Source organism: Dama dama, chromosome 1, assembly GCF_033118175.1.
Source record: "Dama dama isolate Ldn47 chromosome 1, ASM3311817v1, whole genome shotgun sequence".
In the NCBI taxonomy this organism is placed as follows: Eukaryota; Metazoa; Chordata; class Mammalia; order Artiodactyla; family Cervidae; genus Dama; species Dama dama.
In genome coordinates this window covers 54,582,132-54,595,516 of record NC_083681.1, presented here as the reverse complement: position 1 = coordinate 54,595,516, position 13,385 = coordinate 54,582,132, and the positions used below count along the sequence as shown (strand labels likewise).

The 13,385-nt window shown below is 35.4% G+C and overlaps 1 protein-coding gene across 3 annotated transcripts in view; it reads right to left on the bottom strand.

Moving 5' to 3' along the window:
- Positions 1 to 13,385, bottom strand: part of UVRAG (UV radiation resistance associated) — a 316,126-nt gene that overhangs the window by 124,789 nt on the left and 177,952 nt on the right. For all 3 annotated transcript variants that reach the window (XM_061150663.1, XM_061150645.1, XM_061150654.1), the window contains 3 exons: positions 11,945 to 12,032; positions 11,018 to 11,078; positions 1,903 to 2,068 (listed from right to left, as the gene is read on the bottom strand). In XM_061150663.1, the coding sequence (XP_061006646.1) occupies positions 1,903 to 2,068; positions 11,018 to 11,078; positions 11,945 to 12,032 (315 nt within the window). The remainder of the gene's footprint in view (positions 1 to 1,902; positions 2,069 to 11,017; positions 11,079 to 11,944; positions 12,033 to 13,385) is intronic.

Here is a 13,385-nt window from a genome sequence, read left to right as displayed (position 1 = left end):
AAATATGGGGGGGAATGGCAGAAGGAAATCCTTTCATACCACAAATTATGTTAAATAGAAGTAAGTGAAACTCTCCAATCAAATGGCAAAGATCCACAGAAAGGAGTTAAAATTAAATGATCCACTATATACTGCCTACAAGAGACTCATTTTAGATCCAAAAACACAAATAGGTTCAAAGTGAAAAGATGGGAAAGAGTCCCAAATACAGTAACCAAAAGAGAGCTGAGAGGTCATGCTAATATCAGGCAAAATAGTTTTTAGGTCAAACTTGTTTCAAGAGGCAAAAAAGTTCATTATATAATGATAAAAGGGTCAGTTCATCAAGAAATAGTATCTCAAAATATATGCACCAAATGACAGAGCCCCCAAATAAAAGAATCAAACATTGACAGAATTGAAGGAGAAACAGTCCTACAATAATAGTTGGAGAGTTTAACACTCCATTTTCAATAATGGACAGCATATCTAGACAGAACATCAATAAGGACATGTTAAGACTTGACAATACTATAAATGAACTAAACCTAACATATATATAGAACATTGCATCTAACAATAGAAGATATTTTCTTCTCAAATGCATGTGCAACATTCTCTAGGACAGACCATATATTAGGCAACAAAACAAGTCTTAATAAATTTAAACATACTGAACTCATACAAACTATCTATTTGTCCATCACAATGGAATTAAACTAGAGTTCAATAACAGAAGGAAAACTAGAAAATTCACAAATGTGAAAACTAAACTCTTTTAAAACAACCAATGGGTTAACTGAAGAAATCACATGGGGAATTAGAATATACTTTGAGATGAATGAAAATTAAAATGCAACATGCCACAATTTATTGTGAAAGTAGAAGTTTAAAGATATAAAAACTGACACTAAAAAAGAAAGCTCTCACATCAGTAACCTAACTTTACATCTAAGTAATAGAAAACGAAACCCAAAGCTAGCAGAATGAAGGAAATAATAAAGATTAGAGTGGAGATAAAAGAAAATACAAAAATAATAGAATCAACAAAATAAAAAAGTGAGTTCTTTGAAAATATCCATCAATTCTTCTTATTCTAGATAAGTTTTTCACATCAATACGGAAATAAAAAAGACACAAATAGCTAAAATCAGAAATGAAAATAGACATTATTAAAGACCTTACAGAAATGAAAAGGATTAGAAAATAATACTATGAACAACTATCACCAACAAATTACATAACCTAGATGAAATGGTATTGTTCTTGGAAACACACAAATTATCTAAACTGAGTCAAGAATATATAAAAAATATGAACAGACTTATAATTGAATCACTAATGAAAAACCTCCCAACAAAGAAAAGTACAAAATCACATGGCTCCACTGGTAAATTCTAACAAACATTTAAAAGAAGAATTAACAGCAAACCTCAAACTCTTCCAAGAAAGTAGAAGAGAGGGAATACCTCATAATGCTTTCTGTAAGGCCAATACTGCGTGCATGTCACTCAGCTGTGTCCAACTCTCTGCAACCCTGTGGACTACAGCCTGCCAGGCTCCTCTGTCTATGGGATTTTCCAGGCAAGAATACTAGAATGGGTTGCCATTTCCACCTTTAGGGAATCTTCCTGACCCAGGGATTGAACTTGCATCTCCAGCATCTCCTGCACTGGCAGGTGGATTCTTTACTACTGAGCCACCTGGGAAGGCCCGATACTTGCCTCACAAAAGCAAATTAAACTTGAATGGGTCAATTTTGCTATCACTAGCAATTCTGCCTACATTTTATTTAAAAGAAATGGAGCACTACACAAAGGATATACAAAAATTACCACAATCTAGGTCACATTTTATATTTTTAATACACTTGATGCTTCATACTGGCCCAATGTTAAAAGTATATTGTAAAAGGATACTTACTCTCTCTCCTTTTCAGTCAGCTTGTCATTAATATTATCTTTGATTGTTGATCTAGATCCCTTATGAATTACAGGATATCTGAGGGGCACTTGTAGGAAAAAGGAGATCATGGATACCAAATGTGCAGTATAACCAAGGGCAACAGCAATGCTCCCATCATCTTTTGCTGTTAATTCAAAAACAGAGAAACAGAAAACAGCTATTTACTTCATAAATGTAGCTACAAGATCATAATGAACCAATTTCAAGAGATTTTATAAGAAATAATTGATAAAATATTATTCACCTATCTAAATTATATGATTTTACACACATCTAAATATATTAATAAGATTTGAAATTTAATCTACTATATTTAAAACTATTTCCCAATAATTAATGTGGTGAGATTAACATTTGATATATAATCTTAAGAGTTCTTAGTACAGTCAAGTCTTCATTACTTTCTTTCCCAGCATTTTTAATGCCAAAAATAATACTTGAGTCTATTATACAATGTGAAAATTAGTTTCAGAGATTTAAACATTGCATACTATATAAACATCATACATTTTATTCATTAACAACTTTACCAAGCAAAATAGTTGTACTGTTATACTATTGCACAACACTATTAATTCCAAGGTGAAGTGAAATAGTACAGCACATCCTTATAGGGTACATTCTCAATATTCATAAAGAGAGCATTGTTTAAATAAGTCAGTGATGTTTGAGAGAGGACAGAGAAAAAAAGTGTTTTAAATAGTAAAAGGTTAAAAAAAACCCACACTGTTCATATATTAATACATCCTATTGATGCAATTTCGGTGGAAGTAAGTGTTGTAACAAGAATACATGTATCCTACAGTACATATCTTGTAAGAAGTCACAGATTTTTAACTCAACATCTAGATTTCTGCTACTGCCTATGAAATGATAACCATTCAATTATTCAGAACTTGGAATAATACAATAATAAGTTTTAAGCTTGCCCCAAGGGAGAAGAAAAAAGTAACTGCTTGGTATATGATATTCTTAAAATACTTGAAAAAGTTCTCTCTTTGTCTCTCTCTCTCTCTCTCTCTCACACACACACACAGATTTAACACATATCTGGAATACTTCTGGCTAGAGAAAGGCTAAAATGATTGAGATGACCTTGGCTTGAGTATTTCCTGATTTCTAAGAGTAACTTTAACTTCAGTTGTTAGTAATATTTTCCACATTCTTCTTTTACATTTAAACCTGGTTATCTGAGCACCACCTTCTTACTGTACAGGAAAGCCACTACTGCCATATACCACTGAGTGCATTCTCCACACTCAACTACCAAAACAGATTCTTTGATCATACTGTAAAAATAGGTAACTTTTATTGTACACTTTTTTTTTCCTGCCAGGAATTGACCATGGTGCTCTATTTCTGGCAGTCACTCATTCATCAAAAATTAATAAACTGGGCATGTTTATTCAATTTACAGATGAATAAATAAGGTTCAAGAAGTTAAGGAACCTGTTCAAACTAATACAGCGAGTACAGCAGTTGACCTGACACCAAGGCCTTTGTCTTTAAGCACTCTACCATACTGTTGCAGAACGTTACTGTGGAATACATAACAATTTTTTTAACTTGGGAGTCTAGAAGCATATGACACATGTTTATTATTTTAGTTTCTTAATTCTTTTCTATTAAGAGCAAAAAACACATGAAAAGTTTGTGAATCTTTGGTGACATGTTCTCTCAAATCAAACTGATGGAAAAAAAAAAATCAAACAGCATTCCTTTCAACTGACTATTGGGCATGCCTTAACTGACTAGGACTAACTATTTTTAGAGACCATGTGCTCCTGGCTCAGTCCCACTCAGGTACCTTGAGTACTACAATACTTTACTTCTGTTGAAATATGCATATCAGACTACCTTACTAAAATTATATTACACTGTAAATTCATCACAATATAATTTAATCATCATATAATATCAGAGCTGGGAGAAGCCTTAGAAATCACTGAATCTGATGCTACTAATTTAGAAATGAGAAAAATAAGATTCAAGTGGTATAAGTGAGTTAGTCAAAGCCAAGTTAAGTAAAAACTATGAATGCGGGAGTAAGAGAATTGTATCTACACCCCAGCCCCTTCAAGTATCTATCCCTGGAATCACAGCTGGGACAATGAGTTCCATGAAAGAGGCTGCTGAATCCCACCTCCTGTTTTCTTTAAGAATAGGGCTTATTAAATTTAAAATATTCCTATTAGTACAAGGACTTGGTCTTTAAGAATCCTCTTTGAAGGGAGAGGAAAAGAGGAAGAAAAAGAAAACTTTCAGTAAGTAATGAAGAATAAAACTACATTAAGTTTGGACTTTCCTTTGTGTACTTTGGGATTCCCAGGAGGCATAAGTGGTAAAGAATTTGTCTAGCAAGCAGGAGAGGTGGGACTCAATCCCTTCTTCAGGATCGAGTCCCTAGAATGGAAAATGGCAACCTGCTCCAGTATTCTTGTCTGGAAAATTCCACGGAAAGAGGAGCCTGGTGGGCTAGAGTTCATGGGGTTGCAGAGTCGAACACGCTGAGTGACTGAGCACCCACACACATATGTGCTTTACACTAAGGTTTTCCTTTTCTATGTGACCTACAGAAAAGGATTTGCAAACTTCCAAAAATCAGAGGGCCTCTTAGCCTGCCAAACAGGTAAAATGCAAACTATGAATGTTTAAAAAATCTATCAATATTAAACACTCAAGCATCTCCATTTTTCCATATTACTAAAAGGGTAATACTAAGTATTACAATTGTCTATTTCAAGGACTACATCTACATATCTAGTAAAAGAACAGAAATTGGTCTTCTAACATTACCTCCTTTCAATAAAACAATTTTGCTTAAATTAAACATAAAAGGGCATCTCTAAGAGAATTCTGTATACATACAGCAAAAACCAAAAGAAATAGCAAAAACTGCAAACTGGGTAATACTGGAAATCAGCTTTGATTCTGGTTATTCACACTACCATTATTTCCACCACAAGACTCCCACCACTCACCCATTAAAAACCCTAGGTTGCTTCCCATTTCAGGCCACAGTGCTCAGTCACAGCCTCACAGTTAAACACCATGGTGTTGGATTTCCAATTATTGAAGCTTTATATTAAAAAGCATTTTAAAAGGACCACGGGTGAGGCATTACAGGGCCCACGGGTACTCCAATACCCTCAAAAGGAAAACCACCTCCTGGTAGGGAAGTCACTTTCATCACCCCAAGGCCACTGAACCTCCAGTGGGAAAATGTGAGCTCATGTGGTTAATTATGGCTATTGCTGCCACGAAACCTCAGATGTCACATTCTGTTGCCAATCACTTTAGGTAAAAAAACTGAAAGGTTTAAGGTTTCCAGCATTCCAAGATCTAAAAGACTTTTTACCTGCCAAAGCCAAAACCTGGCTCTCTGGGGTGTGCTTTTCCAGGAACCATTAATGACGTCCCTAACACCTGATGCAGAGCAGAGGCTTGTGTTCCTTATGCTGCTCTGTGGGTTAAAGAGGTCACAGATGACAGGCTTGTTGGTGAAAAGAAGCTAGAGGGGGAATGGGTTCAGGGAAGAACAGGAATAAGCTGTTAAGACTCAGGTAAAGGAAAAAAGCCCTGATTAAAATGTTTTAAGGGGCTCACAAACAAAACAAAATTCTGCAGTTTCCTCACAATAAATATTTCCTATTTGTTTTTTAAAATGTAGGTAGCTACATTTACTTGGGGCTGTAGTAATTTTTGTGATAATAAATCTTTTATATAATTTTTCTTTTTTTTTAAGCTGAAAAGAGTTAGACATGCATTTATTTTGGTTAATTAATAATGCGGATCTGATTCACATTACATTACAGATCTTCCTCAGTTTACAATGGGTTTACATCCCAATAAACTCATTGCATGTTGAAAACCTTGTAGGCTGAACATTTTAAATGTTTTAAAATGGATTTAAAATATCTAACCTAGTCTTGCCCAGTCTATTTTAAGTATGCTCACAACAATTACATTAGCCTCTTTTATGTAACTTTTATGACAATAGATTCCACAAACTCACAATGGCCATGACAACATTATAAATTAATTCAAATGTCTCTTTGACTTAACATGTTATGTTGGACAAACTATTAATATTCAAATGCATCCAAGTACAATAAGTGAACTAAAAGCTCTTACCATCCTGCCTTCCCAATCACTGAGGCAGTTGATTTGGTAAGGAATCAAGCACCCACTGATCCAGACAGGACCAAATATTTAAGACTCTAATCATTGCCACAGCATCTATGCAACCATTCCACGTTCTCAATGAGACAGTGTTTGACATATGGACTCTCCTTTCCAAGAAATCATGCCTGCATAAAGGGATACAGACACAGAAGGAAATCTGGGTCTCATTACCACAAAAGGCTCTTGTGTTATAGATTACTTAAAACACACACAGTTTTTCCTTTTTTTGGATGAGAAATGTCCCAGTCAATGGAACTCAAGTGAAAACCCTTTACGGGACAACTTTCCCCACTTGTGTCCAGGTCTCTCTGCCATATTCTAACAGAAACTTACCCAGTTAGAAAGAAGAACACAACAAATGTTGGGCCACTATACAGGAGTTTCCCAAACAGTATCAGGTCATGCAATGTAAAGTCTATCCCAGTAAAGTTTCATGAATATAACAGAAAACCAGTTTAGATTTCCGTCACTAGAGTCTTACTAAGCATGCAGCTGCTACAGAACACTAAAAACTTGTTAGATGTCTGGAAGAGGTTATTATTCAAAACAAGGAGGAAAACTGCATCATGACAGGAGTAATACGGGCCTTAAAATCAGGCCAACCAGGCATGACTTTAGTTCTGCCACTGGCTAGCATAAGTCTTCGGAAAAATTAACTAATCTCGCTGAGCCTCAATTTTCTTGTCTTTAGAAAAAAACAACAACAAAAAAGCTGAGTATAATTCTTTCCCTCACAGCAGGAACTGATTCTCACAGTGGTGGAAATTAAGTAAACAAGACAGCATCATGTATGATGTTCCATTTTACATATTTCTACTCACTGAATCTAAAATTTCCCATCCTTCTTTCAACAAGGTAATACTATTTTAATCTTTAAAAATACCTCAGGTATCATCTTCTCTATAAGACTTTCCTGATTCCCTCCTGGTAGATCTGATTATTCCTACTTCTTTAAGTCTTGCATACTTTGTATAAACTTCTAAGTGCCTGACACAGAGTACAAATTCAAGAGATATTTACTGACTGGCTTGATTACAAGTTAACCTCAAGTGGACTGAAGTTTCACTGAGGTAGGATCAATGCCTTGGTCACCTTTGCATGCCCCCAGCACCTGGCACCATAAATGACACACACAAGGCAATCAGTAAATTCAAAAGTACATGGAAGTAATTTGCAGAATGCGAACATAAGATTTTAAAGTCCAATACTACCATATGTGCTTCTTAAAACAAATTCCTACAAGTTATGGTAAGTAAATAGGGCCTTAGAGTAGAATCAAACATTTATTTCATTTCATTTTTATCAGTAAAAACTGCACTAAAACTAAAAGATACACTAATTTTTTTAGGGGAAGAAGGAATGTATTCAGCTTGGATGTACAGACAGGGAACAAAAACTGGGAAAAATTAGGAAATAAATCAACTCCAGAATACAAAAACAGAATCAAGAAACATCCCAGAATGAATTGAGGTGATACTCTAATACCGGTAGTATCCCTGCTTCTCTTGTTGCCACCTCTCAAATCATTCTATATTAAGCAGCCAGAGTGACTTTTAAAAACCGTCAATTCATATCATCCCCCTTCATGAAGCCCTTCAGGGTTTCCCACTCCACCAAGAATAAAATAGAAACTCCTTTCAGTGGCCTCAAGACCCTGGCTGACTCTCCTACATCTACTGATGGAATTCTTCTCTTTTCTCACCCTGCCCCAACCACACAGGTTTGCTCTGGTCTGTCCTTCCTTCCTCTCTCTGGCAACTAATTCCATTTATTGAGTGCCTTCTATAGGAAAAGCTCTTTCAAATGCTATCTCATTCAATCATCACAACTGAAGATGTAAATATTACCTCATTTTACAGGTGAAGAAATTCAGTTCAGTTCAGTCGCTCAGTCGTGTCCTACTCTTTGCAACCCCATGAACTGCAGCACGCCAGACCTCCCTGTCCATTGCCAACTACTGGAGCCTACCCAAACTCACGTCCATTGAGTTGGTGATGCCATCCAGTTATCTCATCGTCTGTCGTCCCCTTCTCCTCCTGTCCTCAATCTTTCCCAACATCAGGGTCTTTTCCAGTGAGTCAGCTCGTCACATCAGGTGGCCAAAGTATAGGAGTTTCAGCTTCAACATCAGTCCTTCCAATGAACATTCAGGACTGATTTCCTTTAGGATGGACTGGTTGGATCTCCTTGCAGTCCAAGTGACTCTCAAGAGTCTTCTCCAACACCACAGTTCAAAAGCATCAATTCTTTGGTGCTCAGCTTTCTTTATAGTCCAACTCTCACATCCATACATAACTTAAGCTCTGAGAAATTACATGATTTTCCCAGAATACACGTGTCTTCTCCCATGCCCCTCACCCTGAATTTTTTCAGATATATCAAGCTGATTCCTCAGAATCCTCAATCATGACTCCCCCTTCTTCTAGGAATTCTTCTCCCCCAGCTGTAGTGGGTGAAGTGAAAGTCAATCCGTCCTGTATAACTCTTTGAAACCCCATGTACTATACAGTCCATGGAATTCTCCAGGCCCCAGTACTGGAGTGGGTAGCCATTCCCTTCTCCAGGGGATCTTCCCAATGCAGGGATCAAACCCAAGTCACCCGCATGGCAGGCAGATTCTTTACCAGCTGAGCCACCAGGGAAGACTGGTTCCTTTCAGCCTTCAGATTTTCTGTTAAACGTTTCTCCTCAGAGAGGTCTTCTCTGATTAATTTATCTACAGTAGGTTTCCCTATTCTCCAAGATAGCATACTCTTTTATTAAATACTTGTTAAATACTTCTTTTCTTATTTATTACCTTTATTTTTTATCTCCTTTAAGAGGCTGCATGCTCTATGAAAGAAGAGAATATATTTGCTTTTTCCATCATCATATCCTCAAAGTGGCACATGCCTGGCATTTAGGTGCTCAGTTGATTATTTTTTTTCAATGAAAGAATATTCTATATTCCTACAACCTGGCCAAGGGCTTAAGGTATTTATTAGGTATAATAAATAAATGAATGAAAGAAAGAATGGGGAAAAAGATGTGTCATGAACTTCAAGACACTATTACCTAAAATTAACACCAAAGCAAATGTGTATGACTTACAGAGATGAATGGGAACACTGTACAATGGGAAACCAGACAAATCCCAGCAAGATCATTACCTAGTTCTGTGGTCTTGAGCAAGTCACTAAATAGCTCATTCACACATTATAAAGTGAGATTATATCACCTTTCTTATTGGGTTATTTTGTTTTTGGGAGGATTAAAGATAAGGCAAAATGTCTTGCTCTTAAATAAAATCTTAACAATCATATAAAGTAGGTAGTACATGAACTAATGTGTTCATACTATCAGCTAGAAAATCAACTCAAAATTTAGATGACTTGGTCCAAAATACATGGTTTCTAGAAAGGGAACCAGGATTCAAATACAGGTCTTCCCATTCCTGTTTTAATCACTTAAAAATTTTTTTTTTCTTAATTGCAGTATAGTTAAATAGTAGCTCAGTTGGTAAAGAATCTGCTGCAGTGCAGGAGACTTGGACTGGATCCCTAGGTTGGAAAGATCCCCTGGAGAAGGAAATGGCAAATCACTCCAGTATTCCTGCCTGAAAAATCCCATGCACAGAGGAGCCTGGTGGGTTACAGTCTGTGGGGTTGCAAAAGTCGGACACAATTTAGCAGCTAAACCACCACAACAGTTGAATTTACAATACTGTATTAATTTCTGCTGTACACCAAAGTGACTCAGTTATATATATATATATAACTATACACACATACACACACACACATTCTTTTTTGTATTCTTTTCCATTATGGCTTATCAAAGGATATTGAATATGGTTTTCTTTACTATACAGTAGGACCTTGTTGTTTCTATATATATCAGTTTGTATCTACTAATCCCAAACTCCCACTCCTACCTTCTACCATCCCTTTCCCTCTTGGCAACCACTAGTCTATTCTGTATGTCCCTGATTCTATTTTTGTTTCTTAGCTAGGTTCATTGATGACACGTTTTACATTATGTTCCAACTACTTGCTGTAAAGGACAAAGAAGGTAATATACTGAAGCAGTCTTAAATGTTGTTAAAGGATCACAAATAACATATTCTTTACAGGGAAATGGAAGCAAGTCCCAATAAGAACTAGTAATGCTCTATTCTGGAATAACTTATTCCCAAATAGATTAATGCGCTAGCTTTGGGCATAATCTATAGAACTACTTAGTAGTCCTCAAAGCATTGTTTATATTAAGAGAAATGAACCCACTCTGCTAACAATAAAAGTAATCTTTCTACCCAAATGTCAAATAAGTTCTTTTCTCTGGCATACTGGTAAAGAGACTAGGAAAAATATTTTAAAATATAGCTATTACTGTGAATGTTATTTGTAACATCTTTAATGTAAATTTCTTTCAATTAAAGAGGACAGAAATGACAGTATAACAAGTTTAACCTATGGGAGTGGGAATGTCACAAAATTTAATTTTCAAATACATTTTATGTTAGCAGAAATATAACTTTATAAACAGAGCAGACTAAGGTTTACTGTTTTGCTCCCAATGCAATTTTTTCACGAAAAATAAAACCAAAAGGACAGGAATATTATTAGCATTCTTGAGAACCCTACTGTCTGATTTTATAAAACCCCATTAAAAAAAATTTTAACTATCAAATGGAAAGCTCAACAATTTTCCCCCCATGATGAGACCAAATATCCTCTTAAGTCTTTCATCAGGGAATCTGATTCTATCTACTTACAATTGGGAAGGGACAGAGGTTCCAAAACCTTTCTGGAAGAAGGGACAGGCAACCAACATTTCAAGATATCTCTTTTTCCCTGCAACACACCCATATTTTATACCAAATCTTTAGAAGTAAAAAGAAATAAAATACCTTGGAAGTCCTCAGAATTGGGCAACTTGACACCACATACAAAGTAATCTCTATGCTCATTCTGCGAATATAATCAAAGAATGAAATTAATTTTATGTATAAACAAAGAAGCTCTAAATCTAAAAAATTTAGGTGTTAATTCAAAGACAATACCGTCATAGATATTTTAAAATATTACCCTAATTGTTGAAGCTGAATACATGATGATTTACTATACTATTATCTGTATCTTGATATATACTCTAAATTTTCTATATAATACAGACATTTAAAAACATATTTAACAAAAAGTCATGTAAAATTTTAACCATAAAGCTAACTGTTCTTTGACCAATTCAAAGCTATAAATGAGAATTTTTAAGTAGAATTAACAAAAGTCTCTAAGCAACCTAAAATCCCATTAGCTTTCCTCTCAGAAAATTAGTCTTTTAAGTCCCTTTTCATTAGAAAGAAAACAAAACCACCAAATTTAGCAGATCTAATTTTCTAAAAAAGAATCCTAATAATTTACATTTATACTTACTCTAAGAAACCAAATTCAGAAACTTAACATCTTGACAGCTACCACAGGAATATCTTAAGTAATACTAATAAATATAAATTAATTAGTAGTTGTATATTTAAAGCAATGTGTATGTATCTGCATGCATGTCTCAGATAAGGTAGAAGCTGATAATGTGGTTGAGTGAAAAAGTCCTAAAGAAACCAGAAATAATTTGGCATTCTTTCAGGTGAAGATGAGTTCACTCTACCACTAAATTGACAGAAAAAAATAAGTAAATGAGTGAAACCTAATGCCAACTAATTCTAAATCTACTTTTAAAATAAATATTAGCCAAGACTAGACCAATGGTGTTTTCTTTGAGAGGAAATTTCAAATAGAATCTCTTAAAAAAATTTTTTTTCCCCAGAAAATCTGAAACTTACCAAATCAATAGGGTAAATGTAGGAAAGCTCAGATAGTAACTGCCTGCAACGAATTGTCAACTGAGCATTAGTCTTCAGAAAGAGTTCTCTAATGAGGAAAGAAAAAAGCACATTTGTTAAAAAACAAAAAATAAACAGGTTTGCTTGCTTTGTAATGGTTATTTCCAACTAACTGACACAGAGAAAAATTAAATGATCTGCACTGGGCCACAGAAATTCAGAAGCAGAAGCAAGAATAATAACTAACATGAGTCCTGACCTATCTCTATATACCATTAATCACCCTAACTACATAAGGAGGCCTATTGTATGTATCTAGCACCATGAAAAGAGATGTAAAACATACAAATAATCATTGACTGGACACCTACTACTATACGCCAGGAGCTTTACAAATGGCTTTAATTATCATATCAATGACAACTTATTTGGTTATTACTATACCTATTTTACAAACAAAAAAACAAGATTTAGAGAGGCTCAATAAATTGACCAAAATCTCATTTAAATTGAGGTCAATTTGCAGGAAATACCCATATGGTATTTCCTCAAAACAGCATTCTACTTTCATTTACAATTACAGATGTTATAACTACCTCAAAAAATAACCTGCTGTCATATTACAAATAGAATAAAAAGGACAAAGCCAAAAGGTGTGGCATGAGATGGTGCAGCTTTTCCCTTACACTATTTAAGAAACATGACTAACAGCTAAATTACCCATAAAGCATATTACCTGCTCAACTGTGTCAACAATTAAAAAGGAGGTAATTTAGGAAGCACAGTAGGTCAGAGTGGAACGTAAAGCAGTACAAAGCAAAGAGAGCTGAAGACTTAAAGGCATCTAGTTCTACTTTCCTAGTGAACCAGACAAAGAGTAACCTCCACAGCTTTGCCTTCCTATCTGCAAATTGAGAGGATTAGATTAGATGATCTCTAAGGTTCTTTCCAGGTTTCTTAATTGCTAAAGTTTCTTAAATAAAAATGCACAATGGGATGACTTTCCAGTAAAAGTGAGTGAAAATGAGAAGATCAGAGGTGGTAACAAGTTAAGCACGTGCTGCAAAAAATAAAGGGAAAAACTATTAGCATTTGCTAAATGAATGTCACGTAGCAACTGAAATTAGCTACAGTTCTATCTCCAGTGCATGTGCAATTGGTTGTGTCTGACTCCTTGTGACCCCATGGACTATAGCCTGCCAGGATCCCCTGTCCATGGAATTCTCCAGGCAAGAATACTGGAGTGAGTTGCCATTTCCTTCTCCAGGGGATCTTTCTGACCCAGGGACCGAACCCACACCTCCTGCATTGCAGGCAGATTCTTTACCCCTGAGCCACTGGGGACCTTTTTATATTTGACAACGAAGGAAAATAATCACCACTTGTTCTTAAGAAGAAAAAAATAATGGTGAAATAGTATTTTAGGAGAAGTCTGCTAGCA